The sequence below is a fragment of the Rhincodon typus genome, chromosome 13 (assembly GCF_021869965.1).
Source record: "Rhincodon typus isolate 14 chromosome 13, sRhiTyp1.1, whole genome shotgun sequence".
NCBI classification, from domain to species: Eukaryota; Metazoa; Chordata; class Chondrichthyes; order Orectolobiformes; family Rhincodontidae; genus Rhincodon; species Rhincodon typus.
In genome coordinates, this window is record NC_063344.1 from 41,849,011 (window position 1) to 41,872,312 (window position 23,302).

General features: G+C 41.3%; 1 protein-coding gene across 2 annotated transcripts in view; it reads right to left on the reverse strand.

Annotated features, from left to right (window-relative positions):
• Window positions 1-23,302, reverse strand: part of veph1 (ventricular zone expressed PH domain-containing 1) — a 209,046-nt gene that overhangs the window by 6,333 nt on the left and 179,411 nt on the right. For both annotated transcript variants that reach the window (XM_048604370.1, XM_048604371.1), the window contains one exon: window positions 10,275-10,392. In XM_048604370.1, the coding sequence (XP_048460327.1) occupies window positions 10,275-10,392 (118 nt within the window). The remainder of the gene's footprint in view (window positions 1-10,274; window positions 10,393-23,302) is intronic.

Sequence of the window (23,302 nt, forward strand, 5' to 3'; positions counted from 1 at the left end):
TTGTTAACGTACCCGCCTCAACAATATCCACTGGCAGCTCATTCCTTATGCGTACCACCTTCTGTGTTAAAAGTCGCCCTTCAGGTTCCCATATATTCTTTCCCCTCTTACCTTAAAGTGGTCTCCTCTAGTCCTCGATTCCCCAACCCTGGGAAAAAAACAGAGTGCATTCACCCTATCCATGCCTCTCATGATCTCATACACTTCTATAAAAACCCCCTCAGTCTCTTATGCTCTGAAGAAAAAAGCCTGAGCTTGTCCAACCTCTCCCTACGACTCAGTCCCTTGAGTCCTGTCAACATCCTTGTAAACTTCTTCTGCACTCTTTTCAGTTTAATAACATCCTTCCTTTGGCAAGATGATCAAAACTGAACACAAAACTCCAGCGTGACCACACCGATGTCCTGTAGAATTGCAACTCTGACTGATGAAGACCAGAGTGCCAAAAGCCTTCTTCACTGCCCTATTACCTGTGACTCCACTTTCAGAGAACCATATACCTGAACTCCAAGGTCCCCTTGTTCCACTACTCTCCTTAATGCCCTAGCATTCACCATGAAACCCCTACCTTGATTTGACTTTCCAAAAAGTAACACCTCACACTTATCTATTTCAGACTTCATTTGCCATTTCTCGGCCCACTTCCCCAGCTGATCAAGATCTTGCGAGGCCCACCTTTGTGGAAGAGAGCCAGACATTGGAGCTCCTACATTAGAGAGGAAGGAGATTCCAACAATCCAGCTGAAACATGTGGATCATTGCAAGTAATAGCCTTTCTCAGATGGATAGAGCTAGACAGAAAGTATGGGGGGGTGTGTGGTGGTGGCTGGGCTTGATGGGGGAGAGAGTTGGATGAGAGAGATTGAGAAAAGATACTGTATTCAATAGCGAGAGTGGTACAGCATGAACCTTGGTGAGAGGAGTGTGCAGTAACAGAGTTAGAGCAAGCGTGAAGTAGCTGAGAGAAGATGGTGGATATGGTGGAGAGCAGAATGCAATTGAGCTTCTTGTAGCACTGCTGGGCATTCCTTTAGGCTGTGGGCACAGCACTGACCTGGATAGAAATTTTGGACCAGGCTGGCAGCATCTATTGCCATGATCGCTTCTGGTGGTCCCAAGGCAAGAGAATGGCTCTCCATCATTCTGTCCACAAGGACCTCACCAGCACATTGGCAGTGAATCAAGGTGAAAACCTGCCTCTGTATGCTTCTCCAGGGTCATTCTTCCACATGACAGTTCCTGGCTTACAGCAAGGACCTGATGTACCAGATGTGCAATTGAGCTTTAAACATAGTGCAGCTGGGACAAATCTTGGAAGGTCCCAGCATGGTGAATACTTTAACTGCCGTTGAGCACAAGGAAGTGTTCAAGTGGTACCACAGATGGTGTCATGCAGACATCATGAGGTGAGCAGCAGAGAAGTGTGTGAAATAACACACTAGAGCTCACGGAGAGAAACCCCCCATGAAATGCCCCAAAATTGATTCTTTGTTGGTTATCATGAAAATTCAGCCCTAGGACTTTTCCACTCTGAAATTTTGCGAATAACGACCACCCAATACTGAGACCATAGACCTGGAAACTTATGTTAGAGAAGGGTATCCAATGGCAAATCATCACATCAAGCAAAATAGAAGAAGCAAAGAAATGAGATTGAGAGAGCATAAAATATAAAAATGAATAAAAATACTCTACATTTAAATTGTTAATGCTTTTAAAATCTCCAACAATAATTATAATGTCAGACAATGACAATCCAAACTTATGAAATGCAGTTTACAGCACCAAAGATTTTGTTTGGTGGCAATTAGGACTTAAGACACAACTAAAATTTCATTTTTGCTTGAGATGAAAAGGCTGAACTCTTTCAGGGAAAGTTTGAGGGAATTAGAAATTCATGGCTTTCTATTCCAAACCTCTGCGATAAACCTTTATAGCGCAGCTCCTAAAGGAGCAGGGCAATTTGGACAACACCTTCTCAATTTCTGAATTCAACTATGCAAAAGCATTTGTCTGAAGTTACGGTTGGATTTATTCTTTAATAATTGTGGGCATGGATAAGCTCCAATATGTGCCCCACTGGAAACAAGTTTTTTATAACGATTGCGGCATGTCAGACTAAGCAGTTGATGAACTGGAGATTTATTTCAATTGTCATATTGAAATTGTAATTAATTCCTTTCATGACCTTTGAGATTTATTTATCCTTAATGGAAACTCAAAAGTTAAAAATCAAATGGTCATGGTTTCAGCAACAATACAACAGGGAAATTCTGATTCTCAGTAACATTCTTAGTTTGGAATATATTTAAGAAGCTAGGGGTTTCTTCATCAGTGGAATTGATATAAAATGCACTTTTTGAGTTACAAGGATATTATGAAATAAAACACAGTTTTACCGAAAACATCCATTTATTTCTTTGATTATTTGTTTATTTCTTTTATACTTTTATTTCTTTGGTCAGATGCAACTGAATTTTACCAAAATCAGCAAAATGTCAAGTTCAGGGTGTTTCATGGAGGGTTTCTCTTTAGGATCTATACTGAGTTTTCTCACACAATTCTTCACTGTTTACCTCATTAGGTATGCACCATGTCTTTACATTCACATCATCTTTTATTTACCACCAGCAACATAAGTAATCACAACTATCGAGACCTTGTGGGATTTCTGCCATTGGTGCTGTATTTAAAGCCCAGCTGTACTCCAGTTCAATCACTGTCAGCCATGAATATCCCTTCACCTATACCTTCACCTAAATATCTAACGGCACATAAGTACACGGTGAGACTGTATTGGAAATGGAATATCACATTCACAAATGTATTGCTCTTTTATATTGTGATTAATCTGGTGGTCTGTTATTGTCTTTGCAGCCACAGGAATGAAGCTACATAGAATACCATGTCTGACCCTCGCTAAGGGAGTCCTACTTTTTTTCCACATACCCAAGTGTAGCATAATATCTTGTCATCAGTCAGGATTGACCGTGGCCCAATCCCTAACCAACCTGGAAAGACAGCCCCGAATGCTGAGTGGCCAGACCCTGGACTAATCCCTGTGCAGCTTTCAAGTGACTTACTACCAATTCCCTATCTGGCTGCACTGCACCTACAGAACTGACAGTGGACCACTCCCCATGAGGTAATGACAGTGAACTCCTGACTCTGACTGCCCAAGCACCAACTAACCATGCCCAAACCCCTAGACTGACATCAGGCCATGCCTCTGATTTACTGTGATTTAATATTCCCAACTGATGATGATGCTGCTTGGCCTGCTGTGTTCATCCAGCCCTGCACCTTGTTGTCTCGGATTCTCCAGCATCTGCAGTTCCTACTATCTCTGATGACAAGTCTTCTTTGACTAGAGTGAGTACTACTTTCATGACGCTTGAGACATTTGGTTGAAGTAGTTTTTTTTATTCACCCATGGGATATGGATGTCGGTGCCCAGCCAGCATTTATTGCCCATCCCTAATTGCCAAGAGGACAGTTTAAGAGTCAACCACATTGCTGTGGGTCTGGAGTCACATGTAAGCCAGACCAGGTAAAAATGATAGTTTCCTTCCCTAAAGGACATTAGCAAACCAAGTGGGTATTTCTGACAATCAACAATGGATTCATGGTCATCATTAGACTCTTAGTTCCAGATTTTTTATGAAGAAACTCTTATGCAATGGGTTTGCCAAGCGTGCTGCTGGCATATGCTGTAGGTATAACCTTTATGTAGCACAGTGCCATACAGCAACAGGTCCATCTCTTTGATTGAGCACTGCTCATTACTTTGACAAGCTGTTTGCCTTTGTGTTTGTGCCAGAAGGCAAGCCAAGCTGGTATGGTGAGCCTGTAAGCTCTGAATGATGCAACAATGCACAGAGGGCTCAGCAAGGCAGAGATACTGTAACATCCAAGTAGGTGCAGAGTGAGGGAGCACTAGGAGAGCAAGCAAAGAATCCTGAAACGCACCCATCTCCAATGCACGAGATAGGTGCTTGTCCCTACACACAAAGGGGTCTGGTAGCAGCATTACAAGGCAAGGTGTTGGTGCACTCCAAAGTGGAAAACTGTTTCAAAGAGATGTGGAGATATGCCACAATGGTATGGTCATGTCTGATGCCAACTCTCATGAATGGGACAGTACAATTGTATGCTAGCAATGGAGCATACCCGGATGTGTTGGGGACTGATGGCTAAGATAGAGGTTTGGGGGAACAAGCAGTGAGCTGGAGTCACCAGGTAGCCACTTTTACTGTCATGTCAGGAATCATTGCCATCCAGTTTCTCTCTGGCTCATGGGAGAACAGCAAACTGTATATATATGAGGCGACAATAGGTAATAATGAGATGTTAGTGCATGCAAATAAGGCCCTCTCTTCTCACAAGTGAGATTATTTTCCTGTTCAAATTTTGCATGTGAACTCAGAGTTTTTTTAATCTTGATGTCAAAAATGTCATCAAGAGGCTAAAGAGTGGTAGTTTGGCAATCTGAGTACAATTGGCCAAATAACAGGACTGTGCTATCTGGACAATTGAAAAATTCAGATTCAGATTGACCGATCTTGTTTGTCACAACTTGTAGATAGATTCTACAAGACAATGTGTTCGTTAATTGGCAGTTTATAAAATATAGTAATACCCGACTACAAATTTCAAATTGTAATTGAGAAAAAGACCTGTTCTTAACAACCCTTGAATATGATGAATACATTATGTTGTGGACTTTAGAAAAGTTGATTTAAGCTTCAGGCTACAGTTGAAATCAATACATATTTTATTAACTGGATGTGAAATATTAAGTTGGGATGTATATACTTCCATAAACGGAGAATGCACAAGATATGGAACTCCGCAATTTTCTAAACTTGGATTGGAATTATCATGGTTGGATTGATTACATTTTTTATCCAAATCATATTCAATGAGAACAATGTGAAATATAGATTATTCAACACAAAAACATCTGTCATGTAAGAGGTTTCTTGACTGTCTTTTGTTGGACTATAAGGCAAAGTTTTACAGGCCTTAAGTAGTGGCTTTGCAGATGGAGGAGTCCATAGTACTCTCCGGTTGGCCTATCAGCTGCCAGACCCCTTGTCCCAAACCAGGCTTCAATTTTACAAAGGACAGGAAGAGCCCTGGGTCACTTAATAGGCACTTTGGGGGATGGTAGGACAGAGTTGGGGATCCAGGTTGCAGGGGAAGGTGAGTATGTCACCCTGCTCAGACCACAGGTGGGAAAGAGGGGCTTTCCATTCAAGGCTTTCTTTCCTAATCAGGAGCACGCATCCCCAAGATCTGCAACTACTGAGTGTTTCCTATGATTTCTGGCCTCTCCATCAAGATCCACAACCCCTGGTACAACAATGATCTCCCTGCCCCCAAAGCTATTCCCACTGTGACACACCTCCTAGCACTCAGCTGCATCCTAGCTCCAGTACTGACTGCTGCAACTGGTTGGAGTCCTGCTTACGGCCATCACTTTGAATGACAGTGCTGGGACAATGGTGCTGTCAGGCAAGCTCTCTAAGCCAGGATTTCCTCACAAGTAGAGGATGGAAGTCCCATCTTCAGGAAATTATGTTCTTTGAAAAGGCAGCCAACATTGAGGTGATGTGGTCCTGTTAATTTTATGGATGGCAAGGCAGGAAATTCTGCTAACCATTTCATTCTTTCTAAAATGTTTCTTGGTCAAAAGGGGCCAGGACTTTTGTTCCTTTGTCCTGAACCTACCATTGTGATGAGATACAAGTTAGAAACCTACAAATGCTGGCAGAGGGACTCAAAGGGTTGTTGCAAATTGGAATCCCTTTAAAACTGAAGTTTTGTACTTCTCAAGTAGCATGGGATCTTTTTAACAGGTGTTACAGCAGTTTCTTGTCTTCCCCAAACACAAACGATTTCTAATTGTCAAGACAAAACAAAAAGGACGGTGACAATAAAGACTGCCAAGACCACAACGTACTATGATTTGACAGCAAAGAACTATATAGCAGTATATGTACCCTATTATCAATGCAATGTCAAGAAAAATAAAAGTTTTGCTTCCAAAAAGAATGAAAACTAACCTTCAGGTGAAGATCGGCAAGTGGGGAACAGTTATCTAGATGCTATGGGTAGCTGTCCCATGTCCTTTGGCTTGAAGGATTCAAATGGGTGATTATCACAGTGTAAAATACTGTGGATACTGTTAGAAATATGGTAGATATACAGGTGCTCAGAATGGGAGGATAGTCCTCATCAGATGGTTGTCTCCTTCAAATGAAGATAGACCAGGAAGAAAAACCAATGAACCCTTCAGCTGCCTTCACTACTCCAATCTGTCACGGACTGTATACTTTTCTGTCTAATTAACCAGTGCTGCTTCATAATGAACTTAATAAACTATTTGAAAATTCCTTACGAATGGCCGATGGCCTATATTAACTCACTGAGGTCATGAACCCCCAAATTCTATCAGGTAATTTTGGAGTTTGCTGGAGTCGATCAAATTAAGGACTGTGGATAGACTACTAAGCCCAGAGGTGTAACTGGAGACTGTCCAGTAGTTATAAATCAGCAGACCATTGTCAGGGGCTGAAACATCTAAGCAGGAGCGAAAGTGCTTCCATTGCTTGTTGATGGATACAGAAAGGGTAAACAAGGAGACCAAATGGCGTGTGTGGGCAAGTATCCTCTCAGAAATTCTGTGGGGTTGTGGCTGACTTTTTAAGTGGGACCTTTCATCCTGAAGGAAGCCCCTAGCGCTGATGCTACTGGGAGAATGCTGCTGGTTTACCTCTGTTACCCACCGTAGCTTCAGGAGTGGGGTGGAGGGGCAGGGGGGGGGGGGGGCTTACCATTCCACCATCAATCCAACTTGTATACAACTCCATGGAGCCCAGAATGTGTTATGAAAGAGATTTAATGGATTTCCCTCCCCAGCATCTGATGCAACACGAGCAGCCTTGGAAAGGTCAACTCAGGAATTTTCTCCGGACAACTTCAGATCATTGATTTAAATTATTTTAATGTGGCTTATCTTTGAAAACTTAATTGTCTTCTTCCATTTACTGGCACACATATGTTTTTTGCTGCCTATTGAAGAATGTCATTAATGGCATACAATAACCCATTCACATAATTTACTTCATGTGTAACCTGACCAACATCGCTGAGAAGAAACCACAGGAATCTGAGACTAGGAATACAGTTTTCTACAACAGGCAAACAAATGGAAATTGAATTTCAAATAAAAATATAAAAATGAGTTAAATACATCAGATAAACCTCGCAAATTCAAAGTAAAAGTCTCTTTTGTTCATACTTACCTGACAATTTTGAACTAAATATTTTCTTCTTGTTTAATTAATTTATTTTTGTTATTGTATTCACCACTGCTTACTTTACAAAAAAATTATAAAGCAAAAGGAGCAAAATTGTGTCGGTTGGGTCTGTAAACAAACCACACAAAAATAATCTCTGCAAACTAGTGTGCATGTAATGCCTTAAATATTCCTATTGGATATATTCAGCATATCCTGCAGACAACATGATCAGTTAGAACACAAACATGAAATTTAGAACTGATCAGTGACACAAAGACCATTCCTCTCCATTGCTTAGCATAGATAAATGTCTGAATGAAAACTCAGATTTTTGCCTCCCTATTGCCCCACATGTACCTAAAGTGAAGACAGTAGTAATACTGAAATCACATGGTGTGTAAAATCAACCTACTATGGCTGTTCACTGTACTGATTTGACAATGGACTTTGATAGTTAAGTTTCTTCAGCAACCTTTTTGATATTTTTAATCAGGCTGTTCAGAGATATTATTACACATCTCTGGAGCAAGTGGGACTTGAACTTGGGCCTCCTTGTCTAGAGGTAGGAGCACTACCACTGCACCACAAGTGCCCCTTTCTCAGGAACATTTTGATAAATAAATGCTAACTGGAATCAGACGACACAGTCAGTACTCTTGATGCCATGTCTATTTACCAGTAATTCTAATGTTTGTGGAATGTTATGAAATCTGAAGTAGGGAAGAGCGAGTTAAAATTAATAGAGTTAAAGCTAAAGTGTATGATAATCTTGAAACAAATGCAGTAGTTATGCTCATTTTTTTCCTGGCAAAACGGGATACTTAACAGAGTAGTTTTGAGGATATTAGTTCATATTTTGTTCATTGCTACAGTGAGTAAGGAGATAAGGAGAACTGATGGCCAGACAAGACAGTTGAGTCACCAGGCAGAGCTAAACCAGAGATTAAGATAACAAGGGCTTACACAAAGCCAAGAATCATTTTATTTGGGTAACCAAGATATTCCCCTTTTGTGTTGGAATAAAATTTTTGTTTTGTCTACTCAGTCAAACTTGAGAGTGCTCACTTTTTCCTATAGAAACTCTTGAGAAACCTCCAGCAATGCATTCTATGGGGTTAATCTGACAATTCTACGCTAGCAAAAGGACTAACAATGGCACAAGGAAGGGGCAAAAGGAGCTGCAAGTAAAGGGAGCTATGCTCAAAGGAAGTTTTATCCTTCTGACAGAATTTAGCAGTCCTCACAGCATCCCTCTGGCCTCTGGAGCCTGGCACAAGGTATCACATAGCTGCACTGGATTTCCTCTGAATTAGAAAATAACCAGTGGACAGGCTCATTACCCACTAAAGGACAATAATGTATTCTTGAAACTCAAGGATTAATGGAGGTAGTCCAGCACAGGAGTAGTAGCGTGCTACCTTTTCAGGTAAGAAAGGGAAAGGCCACTTCAACATGGAGGTGCTCTCTCAGCAACTGTTTTAGATTTGAAAACAATGCCTTTGGCAGCTCGGTCACCATTGTAGAGAGGGAACCACACTTCCATGGGACCAGTAAGAGACACAATTGGGTTTTCATCTCATGCTCTGATGGTTGAGTGTGCCCCTGCATAGGAGCATGTGAAGAAGTTTTTGGCGGGACCCCCACAATGTCCAAAACCAAGAGGAGGTCAGTAAGAGCAGTAATCCCTCTACCACTGCTGATGCCTCCGTCACAGAAAAAAGAGTAAAATTTTTTACTTTGATGCAAGGCTGTGCATTTGGGTATGTTGCACAATGTTAGATTATTATGCTTCCACTTATTGTTTTGAGTCACATAAACATTATTCACTTACACCACTCTCCCATCTAAGCCAGTTTGCCTGTTTGGTAAGTGACCTTTTCAGTCTTGATGAATGGTAAGGCAAGAATTAATGCGTCTGTTAAACAGATGATTTCAAGACTGCTTTGGGGTCTTTTGGTGGTTGAAAACAAGCACCACTTTGATTGAAGCCACTTTGACAGTTCAGAAACTGATCTGAATTCCTTCACGTGTACAGTCAATGATGTCTGCATCTGTGGGAAACCAGCCTGAGCTGCAAACTTGAGACCAACAATGTGACTGGCCTCAGCTGTGAAGAAGCATGCAAACTCATTTGCCCACCCTGGCAATCATGCAGCTGGATTGACAGCCACAAAGCAGACAGGCCCCACCCCCAGCCTCCAAACACCAAACATAACAGGCAGCGTGGTGAGTCAGGTTACCTATGCAACATCATCACACCAATCTCAAATATTACAGGACGAGCAAGCCCATAACACTCAAAGCTGTCTGGTATCTGTAAATGGTCGTTTAAGCAGCTGTAGGGCTCGATTAAAAAAAAAGTGGAATGGAATTTTTCATTGTGACATCATCTTTTGTAGAAACTATCTCCAAAGAAGCAAAGTAAACTTTCAGAACAAAATCTTTGAAAAAGAGCCTTTTATTTCAGCAAGGAAGCAGGTGAGAGTCTCATATTTAGGTATTTTATCACTTCCTCAGTTGCTAGTTTCACTGGCAAGTTCTAAGGAGCTTGGGAAACCCATTCACTCCCAGATAAATGTAAAACCCCAGGTAAAATAGCTGCTAGCCATTGATGTATTTAAATTTGCCTCAGAGAAGGTTTTTGTGCATGCAGCGTAACATGCCGTTGTTAAACATAGAATTGCAAGGCTTGGAGGTGGATTCCCACCAGGTTGCCAATGTCAGTGCTTCTAACCATGACACATTTGTTTTTTGAGGTTAAAATTATTCCCACTCTATATTTCTGCCATTTGTTTCCCCTTTTGTAATATATTGTCCATTTGTCACTCCCCTATTCCATATCCCTTAATGTTTTAACATTGACAATGTACCAAAAAGAAGAAAAAGGCTTTCTGAAAATATACTTCTTTTTTGAATGTAATTTTGCACAATCTTTGACACAATTTTCAATAATACTGATATTCTTACCTGTTGCCTTTTCAGGATTGTTGCACATGAAGCACTGCCAAACTCCTGCTTCCTCACTATAACCAAACAAGTCAAAAAACCTTACGTCCTCAAGATGCATCTGCAACCTGTCCAGATCCTGTTTAAATATTTAGTATGAAAGTTTGGTATGTTAACTCCTTGTTTATAAAAATAACATGGACATCTTTAAACATTTGCTTCCTGTTCACTGAGAAATTCAGCTTGTTAACTCAGGAGTTACTTAAAGAATTTTCACAATTCTATTTATTTCTTCTTTTTGAGGAAGAAAGAATCCATTTTACTTACCAATTCACTTCTCACCAAGAGTTTACAAGATAAACAATCAGCTTCAAGGTTTAAGCTGAAGCTCTAAATTGAACATATGCATCAATAGCCCAGACAAAAATCTTTGTCACCATAAACTAGAACTTCCCAAACTTTTTTCCACTGTGACCCCATTTCGAGATGTGAAAGTTATGGTAACCCTCAATAAGAACTGGGACAATAAGGGTGTGTTAGACTGGGTGCATCGCTGTTGTAAATTGATTTCAACTCCATGGCATGTTTTCTTGGATTGCATGACACCAAAATTTTATCTTGTGGCTGTGTTTTCCATCTGGTAAATATCTTAATGTAAACCCTATTACAACTCAAACAGCATTTAGAGGATGAGTGAATTTTAAGAGTCCCGAGTCTGATATAATATTTAACAACTCTGCTTAAGGTATTGTAACAACATTAAAGACCGAAATTTTAAAAAGCTGAACAATATTAATTGGCAGCTGCACATTTCACATAAAGTGACTAGAAATAGTAACTCTTCTGAGGTCCTTCATAGTTCTATCTCAAAACAATTCAGACAGGGACCATGCTCTTCTGCAAATTTCATACTTTTTTTTTGAATCAGTGAACACTGTATAAACAGTGGACCATTGGCAAAGCCTTTCAGTGATCCCGCCTTATCCTTATTGATTGATGGAGAAAGCAATTGAAAATTCTTTGACAAACCAAATGCATTCCTTCTATTGGACGCACCAGTACAATCAGAGGTCAATCCTCGTTCTCCAACAGTGGACAGCAACAAGCATAATCTACAACTTTGCTACAGTGGGAAATTTCAAGTATTTCCATTGTGTGACTCTATTAGCTACAATATACACTGCAGCAACTCTTCAAAGCTCCTTTGACAAATGCTTCAAAACCCATGAGGTTTACCACTTAAAAGGACAAGGGCAACATTTACACGGGAATACCACCAACTCCAAGTTCCCCTCAAAGCCACTCACCATCCTGACTTGGAAATATATTGCCGTTCCTTCACTGTTGCTGGATCAAAATCCTGGTATTCCCTCCCTAATGGCATTGTGGGTCAACCTATAACGTGTGGACTGCAGTGGCTCAAGAAGGCAACTCACAATCACCTTCTCAAGGGCAGCTAGGGATGGGCAATAAATGCCCACGTCCCACTAGTGAATAAAAAAAGAAAAAAATAAAGAAAGTACATTGTATGTTAGACTTCATTACAAAGGGATTTGAGTAAGTAAGTCTTGCTGCAAATTTACAGGACTTGGTAAATTACATTTGGAGTAATGTCTACAATTTTGCTTTCCTTAATGAGAGAAGGATATACTTGCTTTAGAGGGAGCACAATAAAGGTTCACTAGACTGTTTAGCAGTAAAAGAGGATTGCCGAATGCTGAGAGATTGAGTAGACTAGGTCTTTATTCCCCATAGTTCAAAATAATGTGTTGATTTCATTGAAATGTAACATTCTTAAGGGGCTTGACTGAGTTGGTGATGGGAGGATAGACCCCTGGCTGTAGAGAGGTTCACAGACACAACAATCTGCTAATTATGTCAAAACAGAAATTAATTCATCCAAAGTGTGTGAATCTTTGGAATTCTCTACCTGTGAAGATTCTGGATATCAGTCATTGAGTGAAAGATTGATAGACTTTTGGATAATGTGGTATTGCCAGAAGATTTAGGGGTAGGGTAGGAAAATGTAGTTGAAGTAGAAGATCAGCAATGATGTTATTGAATGGACAAGCAGGCATGAAGGATCAAATCTTATTCCTATTACTTGTGACTTGGCAGAATTTGGAGTTCGGTCTTCTTCCTGGATTTCAGGTCAGGTCACCACTGCCATTCATGCTAAACTCAATGGTAAATCCTAAACTTTGAGATGGCAGTGGATATTAGCAGCACTTACAAAAGTTTGGTTTGACTATTGACTCCAAATTGATGAAATAAACTTCTGCAGAAATTTTATTTGACAACTTCAATCTTGTTAAAGGGAATTAAGGTAAACAGGTATTACTGTTGGCCTTGCTGCTGAATTCAACTTAAGTGCTCCAATTACTGCCTGTCACTGGTTTGAATAAGTGTAAAAGTTATGGCGCTATAACATATGCTGAACAGTTTCCACAGTGAGCAAGGTTAGAGGGGTTTGTACTTAGGGCATAACTCAATAACTGGTAGGAAATACAGACTTCATCTTGCCTTTATAGCCTCTGGCATCATGTAACCAAAGAAATGCAACTGCCAACTCTGGAGTAACACCTATATGACTGTAGAACAGCTTAGTCACCATTTATAGTTACTCAAAGTGATGGTAAATTAGTCATGACATCACACTACTCTGCTGTTGGAGCATGATCAATCAGTGGCACAGCTCTGACGGCGGTTCTTTGTAATCATAGTTCTTAATTTTTATGTTTTTGTGCCCTTTCTAATTAGCCAGGCAAAACTGACAGGAAGGAGTCTTTAAATATTCAAAATGCTAAGACTATGCCAAGCATGCACTATGTGAACTTTGGCACTGTGCAATACAGCAATGCTCCAGATAACAAAGTTCCTTTAATATTAACAGTTTCCCAAGGGAACAGACATCATTGCACATATATCACCCGTTTCTGCACCCCAGGCTAAGAAGTTAAATGTGAAGTCAGTATGTGATGCCAACTTGAACTTTCTCTAGTTAATCCAGCGTCTTTGAAGCTACCATGTCTCTTGGATGCTACCACATCCTAATAAATAGCTACTCCACAGAGATAAGGCTGAAATACGAGTGACTGATTCTGGATCACCTCTTTGACCTTGCTCTGATAACCACTGGGGCTATGAAGCATTATAATACGGCTAAAGTTAAACCAGAGTCATCACTTGGTGTAGTGTTCAATTGTTTTTTATCAGCATTTGATAATTTTTGTCCTTAACTGATCCCTGTACAATGCTTGATTGCTTTAGCTTGTGGCAGGAGCTAGGAAGTCAAGTAACTCTCACTGACAGGAGGTTCTATAAAAGACCTGGGACTCTGGCCCTGTAAAGAACATGAGCATGTTGTAACTTTTCTAAATTTTAAAGTGTTTAAAGTTCTGTAAATGAATAACTTGGTTTTAAAACTACAGTCAACACCAGTATGAGCTAAATCACTGAAATAATATATACAGCAATTCACTAACTAGAACAGGAATTGGTGAGCAGATGTAAGACTTAATACTGTTTTAGCATTTTGAAGTATGCAGCTTGATCACTAACTTGCAGAACGCCCCAAATACAGTTGCCAAATAGTGATGCTTTGAATGCTTCATAATATCACAAGCAACGAAGAATCAATATGCAGGACACTAAAAGCTGAAGGCTGAAGAGGGATTTGATAATGCGAGTAACTTGCATTAGGTGTTGCTGACAGGTAGCCAGTGTTGATGGGGCATGGGATGTGCATAGTTATTCTAGATTTAACTTTCTTTCTGGTTTCATGTTATAGTTCAACATGTGGAAATGCTGAACGCGTAAATTTACGTCGGGTTTTTTATCGCCTGGTTTTGCTGCTTCATTATGAGTTTGGGTTCAAGACTGAATGGCCAATAAGAAAGCAAAGACATCAACTATCCTTAGGGTTTTAGATTTAAATGTAATTCTATTTATTACTTTAATGTAATTAATACATAATGTATTAATATAAATACTGCACAGTATATGATAATCTTTGATATACCAGCCTCTGATCTTGTAGTTACATTAGCTAAGAACTAGTTTATCTTCTTTGTGCTTTAATATCAATGTTGTCAACTGGTCTGGTGCAGAGTTTCAGACTAGATTGTTACATTCTTCTTCCAGTGTTCTAACTCAGTCCACTCTGTGTCTTTTATAGTCCGTGATCCGCAATTCAGTGATATCATCGGAGGGTTACTCCTGGATTCCAATGCTCATACATAACATTGGGCAGTACAGCGGTACAGTACAGCACTTGTGTTACACTCCACCCAATATTCTGTTAGGTAGTTGATGATCATTTGTTGTTATCGGTTCTGGAAGGTAATGACTCTGTTTGAGATTGAATTAGGCTTCATGCAATCTGAATAGAGGCTTGAGGCATGTCATTCTAGATCCTGATGGGGTTAGATGTATCATCTCAGTCTATTAGTTTTAATAATAATGTCTAACTAGCAAATTTATCTTGTATATATTGCTATCACGCAAAAGACTATATGTTGTTAAGACAAGTGCTTCTTCTTTTCAAGGTTCACACAATGTTTCTTTTTCTACCACTGTTAACCATACAGGCCTTAGACACAATAGAGGAAGTAGAATTAGGGCTCTTGTGGCAGAGTTGCCTCAGAAGACCTGGGTTCAAGTCCCACCTGCATCAGATAACACAGTGTGGAGCTGGAGGCATACAGCAGGCCAGGCAGCATCAGAGGAGCAGGAAAGCTGGCGTTTCGGGTCAGGACCCTTCTTAAGCTTTCCTGCTAATCTGATGCTGCCTGGCCTGCTGTGTTCCTCCAGCTCCACACTGTGTTATCTCAGACTCCAGCATCGGCAGTTCTTATTACTATCTGCTTCAGAGATGTGTCATAACATGCTTGAAAGGTTGATTAAAAATATCTACAGGGAAGGAGAATTGGTGGCAGCACTCCAACCCAACTTGAAGTTGCCAGTGGTTGACTCTGCAAGCGTATGACATAACCATCACCCAAGACAGATTTATACATTTTAGGCTCCTAATCCAATCAAAGATATGCTGCTGAGATGTCAAAGGTCACCTGTCTCCTGCCTGCTTGTCTGTGACAGTGAACACATGGTCATTTTTCTTCTCAATAAAACCTGCATACACAGCATTACAACTGATGAAATAGAAAAGTACAGGTATTGGATTATTTTACAGCAGAAAGGGGAGAAACACTGAATATTTAATGTCAACTACTTTTATATATAGAATCACCTTGCACTCACTTTCCATTGTATTTATTTCTTCTCATTGCTATTTCAATTCTGCTGATCTAACTGATAACTTACCCAAGATGTTTCTGCAGCATCAGTGCTGAGAGATAGAGACAGCTTGCTACATGCGAGTAATCTGAATAATCTTGTACCATCCTGGTCAGATGTTGCAGTCTCACCTTTAAAACAATGTCAACTAAATTAACTGTGCAGTAGCCCAGGAATGCTATTTATTAACAACCCATGTATGGAGATTGCTTCGCAAACTAGAAGACTGCATCTCAAACAATATGTGGTGCCACACTAGAATGATGTTTGTAGGAGAACAACCTCCTATCTTTCTTCCTCCAAACAATTAAAGATGTCCTTGACAAAGATGTTCTTTTTCTGAAGAAGAGTCTAGACCCGAAACGTCAGCCTTTCTGCTCCTATGATGCTGCTTGGCCTGCTGTGTTCATCCAGCCCTGCACCTTGTTGTCTCGGATTTTCCAGCATCTGCAGTTCCTACTATCTCTAGACCCGAAACGTCAGCTTTCCTGCTCCTCTGATGCTGCTTGGCCTGCTGTGTTCATCCAGCTCTACACCTTGTTATCCTTGATAACTTATTGTCCTTTGGCATTCAATACGTCCAGAGAAACAGCATATGCAAGCATTATGCTTGAACACACTGTAACTATGCCCTTTGACATTGTGGGTACAACATCCATTATGATAACATGAATTTGGAAAAAAAAATTCTTTCATGATCTTGCCAGTTGGCCCACGTTAATGGATGCTTTTACTCCTGCATCACTCCTGAGCTGCATTCAAACTGTGTTCCATGAATCTGAATAACCTTTTCATGTTCACTTCAAGTTAGAGCCACTAGTGCACAGAAAGAGGCCATTTGGCCCATCAAGCCCATGCCAGGTTTCAGTATCAAGTCTATAAATCATCAGTTTCTCTGAGCCAGGGGGCTTGAATTCAAGTTCCACCTGCTCCAGTGGTGTATAGTAACATCTATGAAGAGGTTGATTAAAAATTTTTATTCTCCATCACTGTATTTTTCAACACTAAAGCATCACACATTCAGCAAGTTGTTTAAATCTATATTGCCCTCTCTACAATTTTTTTTATTCATTTGTGGGATGTGGGTGCCACTAGTTGGACAGCATTTATTGCCTGTCCCTGGTTGCCCTTAAGAAAGTGGTGGTGAGCTGCATTCTTGAACTGCTGCAATCTACCTGTATTTCCCTGTATCTAGCTTTGATCCATGGTCTTCTACTATCATTGAGTAAAGTATGTTCTCACTGAGAAAGTAAGGTGGTGGTGTTTGTTGCACTATGAGATATGTTTTGATTTGATCCAATTTATTATTGTCACATGCACCTAGGTACAGTGAAATGTTTTGGTTTGCATGCAGTACAGGCTGATCATACCATACAAAATGCGTAGAGTAATAGAACAGAGCGAAGGATACAATGTTACAACTTCAAAGAATGTGCACAGAGAGCAAGATCAACATTAAATTTAAAATTTGAGAGATCCATTCAGAAGTCTAACAGTGGCGGGCAAGAACCTGTTCTTGAATTTATTCATATGTGTATACAAACTTTTAAAATTTCTGCCGGATGGAAGAGGGTGGAAGAATACAACTGGGGTGAGAGGGGTCTTTGATTATGTTGGGTGTTTTCCTGAGGCAGTGGGAAGTATAGATGGAGTCAATGGATGAAAGGCTGGTTTGCGTGATGGACTGGGCTGTGTTCACGGCTCTGTAATTTCTTGCAGTCTTGGGAAGAGCAGTTGCTATGCCACACTGTGATGCACCCAGATAGGACGCTTTCTATGGTGCATCCGTAAAAATTGGTCTGCACTGGAATGCTGCTTTGTTGCATTAGAGAGTAACTAGAATCCGGTGAGAGAGTGAGTCCAGTGAGTGAGAGCAAGAGAGAAGCTTTTTACAGATTCACAACTAAAGGCAGGTAGGGAATTTAAACACTCAAATTGTATAATTAAAAATTCTAGGCGATGTGTTGTACCTGCAATGATATAGGAGCTGGTGGCACCACACTGTGGGTCATAGTGACCACATCTGTGGCATGTATTGGCTGGTTGAAGAACTCTGGCTCAGAGTTGATGTGCTGGAACCTGAGCTTTGAGCAGTGCGACACATCAGGGAGGGTGAGAGTTATCTGGATGCTGTGTTCCAGAAGGCAGTCACACTTGGTAGGTTAAGTACTTCAAATCTGGCCAGTGGTCAGGGACAGGAGGGTGTCACCACTCGTGAGGCAGGTAAAGGGATCCTGAATTTAGCATTGGAGGAGCCTCCACTCTTGACCTTGTCTATCTGACAAACTTGCTCCCTGTGTGGGTGAAGAAATGACAGTAGGAAGGATGGGCAAACAGACCACTGCACTGCAGTACAGGAGGCCATTTAAGCGGGCGAGCAAAAAGAAAGTTGGTGACGGTAGGGGATTCTATACTTAGAGGTACAGACAGCAACCCCTGTGTGCACATGGTGTGTGGCGTGCCTGGAGCCAAGGTTAGGGAATTTCAAACCAGTTTGAAAGGATATTGGAGTGGGAGGGGGAGGATCCATCTGTTGTACTCTATGTTGGGACTAACAACATAGGCAAGAGGTTCAGTTTGGGGAATGTCGGGAATTAGGGACAAAATTAAAGAACAGGATGTCTGGATTATTACATGAACCACTTACAGACAGAGAGATAAGAAAATTATGGAAGCAAACACGTGGCTAAAGGAGTGGTATGAGAAAGAGGGGTTCCATTTGGTGGGACAGTGGGACCAGCATCCAAGAGGAAAAGTTACATGGGGTGGTCATGTGGTGTGTGTCTGTGTAGGTGTATGCGTGAGTGTGTGTGAATGAGCGTGTGTGTTTGAATGCGTGTGTGTTTGAGTGCGTGTGTGTTTGACTGCGTGTGTGTTTGAGTGTGTGTCTGAGTGCGTGTGTGTTTGAGTGCATGTGTGTTTGAGTGTGTGTGTGAAAGTTAGTGTGTGAGTGAGTGTGTGTGAGCATGTACTAACGCTTCCAGAACAAGTAATAGGACAGAGAGTATGGAAAGGGTCAAGAAATCCAACTTCAGGCACAGCAGCTAAGGGGACTATTGAAGGATGCAGGGCAGTCAACTCAGGACTGAGGGTGTTATACTTAAATGCACACAGTAAATAAAACAAGGTGAAACAAGGTAGCACATATTGAAATTGGTGGGTATGATGTTGTGGGCATCATAGAGATGTAGCTGCATGGGAATCAGGGCTGGGAACTAAATATCCAAGGATATGCATCCTAGAGAAAGCACAGGCAGATGGGCAGAGAGTGTGAAGTTGCCTTGCTAGTAAGAAATACAATTAAAACAACAGCAAGAAGCGACATAAGGTTGGAAAGCATAGAATCTGTGTGTGTAGAGTTGAGAAACTGAAAAGGAGAAAAGATCCTGATGGAAGTTATGTACAGACCCCCTAGCAATGGTTGGGCTTTGGGGCAGAATATAAATAAGGAGACAGAAAAGGCATATAAGAAAGGCACTATTACAATAATTATGGGAGACTTCAATATACAAGTAGGCTGGGAAAATCAGGTTGGTCGCAGATCCCAATTCTGAATTTGGTGATGTGTAATGAGGCACACTTGATTAAGGAGCTTAAGGTAAAGGAACACCTTGGGGGCGGTGACCATAAAATGATAGAATTTACCCTGAAGTTTGAGAGGGAGAAGTTGGAATCAGATATAATTGCATTACAATTGAATGGAGGTAACCACAAAAACATGAGGGAGAGGCTGGCCAGAGTTGATTGGAAGGGAGATAAGGTGTAGAGCTGGATGAACACAGCAGGCCAAGCAGCATCATAGGAGCAGGAAGGCTGATGTTTCAGGCCTAGACCCTTCATCAGAAATGGGGGAGGGGAAGGAGGTTCTGAAATAAATAGGGAGAGAGGGGGAGGCGGATAGAAGATGGATCCCCTGAGGTTCCTACTATCTCTGATACAATTTTAACGCCACTGCAAAGCCTCTTCTAAGGATGCCTAGCCTGAAGAAGTTACCCTCCTCCCTCCGGACAAACCTCAGGGTATCCATCTTCTATCCGCCTCCCCCTCTCTCCCTATTTATTTCAGATCCCCCTTCCCCTCCCCCATTTCTGATGAAGGGTCTAGGCCCAAAATGTCAGCCTTCCTGCTCCTATGATGCTGCTTGGCCTGCTGTGTTCATCCAGCTCTACACCTTGTTATCTCAGATTCTCCAGCATCTGCAGTTCCTACAATCTTTGATTGGAAGGGAGCCTAGGTGGGAAGACGATGAAGCAGCAATGACAGGAGTTTCTGGGGGTAATTCAGGACTGAAATTCATCCCAAGTAAGAAGAAACATACTAAGGGAGGAAAGATGCAACCATGGCTGACAAGGGAAGCCAGGGTCACCATAAAGGCGAAAGAAAAAGCATACAATTTAGGATTAGTGGGAAGCCGGAAGATTGCAAAACCTTGAAAAAATCAGCAGAGGACAGCTCAAAAAGTAATAAGGTGGGGGTGAAGTAAGCTAGCTATTAATATTGAGAAGATAGCAAGAGTTTTTTAGAAATCTAAAAAGTAAGAGAGAGGCACGAGTGAACATTAGACCATTGAAAATGCAGCTGGAGAAGCAGTAATGGGGAAACAAGGAAAACGCGGAGGAACTGAATAGGTACTTAGCATCAGTTTTCAGGGTGGAAGGCACTGGTAGCGTACCAGAACTTCAACAGAGTCAGGGTGAAGAGGACAGTGTAATGGCTACCCTAAAGAGAAGTTTCTGGGGAAGTTAAGTGGTCTGAAAGTGGATAAATCGCCCAGACAGATGGACTACACCACAGGGTTCTGAGCTTCGTACTGGTCTTAAGGTCGATGTCATCAAGCATACTGTTTGTCAGGTATTGTATTGTGTCGCTCTGGCACATTGATGATTAAATTCAACATTGGAAACAATGCCTACAATCACTGAAAGAAGGCTCCCAAGATATGAAAATCGATCCATGTAGCCCGGAAGCTTGCTGTAGATACTGATGGTCAGCAGTCTGTTTTACAAGGTGGCTACAGGATGGTTAGGAGAACTTTGTCTTCCAGATGTTTAGCCAAAGGCCTAGTCTCGTGGAGAGAACAGCCACACACACACACACAAATATTAGCAGTTGGAGTAGTCTTGGTTCTGAACTGGAGCTGATACATGCTGAGCAATTTCCTACCTGTTCTGTAGAAAAGCTTCCTCCAGCCGGGAACTTCAAGGATATGGGCTAGAGAGATGCCCTGAGAAGGACGAAGAAGAGGAGCATCGGTGTGAAGACACAGTTTTACTTGGCCCCAGTTGTACAACATATATCAGGTCTGTAGTGAATCTACCTGAGGGGATCATAGCTTACATGCTGCTATGCAGTAGACAGGATGGTAATGAATTTCTGTGCATAGCCACACTTGAGGAGGATGCCCCATAATCCCTCCCAGCTTACACTGTCATAGGACATTATGAAGTTGAAGATGGCCATGGTTAAAGGTTGTTGCTGCTCTCTGTACTTTTTGTGGACTTGTCTTGCTCTGAATATCAGGTGCATTGTATCTTTTTATGGATGGAAATGCATTCTGACTCTGGGAGGAGCTCCTCAGCCATGGGGAGAAAGTGAATGAGGAGGAATTTTGCAAGAACCTTCTACATGGCAGACAATAGGAAGATCCCTTTGTAGTTAGCGTAATCAATTATCCACTTTCTTGAAGATGGTTACACTTACAGTGATTCAGAGATCTGCTGCATGCTCTTTTCCTTCCAGGTGAAAGAGATGAGGTTGTGTATTTGTGTCAAAAGTGCTTCTCTGCTTCATTTCAGTACTTCTGCAGGGATTCCATCTGTGCCAGTGGGTTGTTGGTTCTAAGATACTGGGTGGCTGCTTCAATCTCCTGTCAGACTGAGGTTTTGCTGAGATGGTGGTAGGTAAGATGCTTGAGAACTCCCACATTGAAGAGTGAAGCTCAGTTGAGGCGATCCATAAAAAGTGTTCCTTCCAATGAATGCTGACTGCCTGTCAGTCTTTGATGAACTCTGCTCTGTACTTAGTCGTCAGAGTAGATCTTTGGGTGCTCAGGCTTGTCTGCACTGAAGAATCCATGCATGCCAGGCTGTCAGTGATTTGCTAGATTTCCTGTGTGCTTTCCATCCACCATTTTTTCTTTAGTGTATGTTTTCTTTTGGTTTGCAGTCCTACTTTCTTTCCTTTGATGGTATTTCCAGTCAAGAATGCCTTGTCTTTGCAATTCAGTAGCTCCTGGAGATCTTATACATTCCCAATAAACCAGTCTTGATACTTCCTGGTAGAGAAATCTAAAGTCTGGTGCTAATTGCGATAGCTTGGAAGGCAGACCAGGTACTGCGGACATGCCGTGGTTCCTGAAGAGGCCACGCTCTAATCATTTTGTCAGAAGGATGATGATGTTGGTATTTGTCTTCCTTATACCTTTTTTGTCAATCATACATTAGAGCTTCGTGTTCCTTTCAGCTCTTGCATTGAAATCATCAAGTGAATCAGCTTGTTTCCCTATGGGACATAAGATAATGACTGATCAAAGTTGGACTAGAATTCCTCTTTATTCTCATCCATTGCTTCTATGGTTGTGGCATATGCACTGATAACTACGGCGTGCAGCTTCTGGGTTACGGTGAGCCAAAGTGTCATGAGTCGTTCACTTATCCCACATGGAAGGCTTGTTGAGATGGTCAACTGTTTTTTTTAAACAGCAAATTCAAACCCATGGAGTCATCAATCTTCCACAGATTTATTTACCCTTCAAGAAGGTGTATTCACTACCACCCTATTCTTTGAGCTGACCTTGTGCCCACTATATCTTGCTTTAGGCAGCAATGTTAATGTCATAGCCTGGCATTTCCTGGCATATGTTAGTTGTATTGTTTGGGTCTGTCACTGCTGGGGTTGCCTATGAGTGTATAGTCCTGATTTATTAGAAAAGACCCATTCCTGGTACATGCATATCTTCACAAACTTTACAGAATTCATTAAGTTTCACATAACAAGTACAAAATGAATGATACTTAATAAAAACAATAATTTTCAACCAACCCACTTTAGGACACCAGCTTACATTTCAGGTTGACTAGGCACATGTCTCTTGTTTTCTTCTGTTAACTGATATAATCCTTCTATTTTTCCCACTGCCCACTAACCCAAGAAGAAGCACGAACTGTTAACCCCTGCTAGCCACTATTCCTGTTCACAATTAGAGACTTCCCAATCACTAATTGGCTTTCTAATACATGGACCAGCTAAGTAGTATATAGTCAATTCCTAATTAGTTTCTCTAAAAGTGATAGTTATCCACTGATTTCACTTCCTTCTATCTCAATTGATCCTTAAAATGTCAATCACATCATTTTTTATGATAGCTTGTCCCTCTCAACTTAATAACAACATCAATCACTAATAAGATAATGTGACACCAGTAGAACAATTTACATGTCTGTTTAGAAAATGTAATGCCACCCGTTAGTGGCTTAAATCATCCCAAATACTCCAACTGACACATTCAAGTACCCTCTAAAACCCATCAATTCCCTTTAATACAGGAACCATTAATGACTCCTCAAGAATTGTTGATAGCTAATGCAGATTAAATTTGTGGCACGGTGGTTCAGTGGTTAGCACTGCTGCCTCACAGCGCCAGGGGCCTGGGTTTGATTCCTGCTCAGGCAACTGTCTGTGTGGAGTTTGCACATTCTCCCCGTGTCTGCATGGGTTTCCTCCAGGTGCTCCGGTTTCCTCCCACAGTCCAAAGA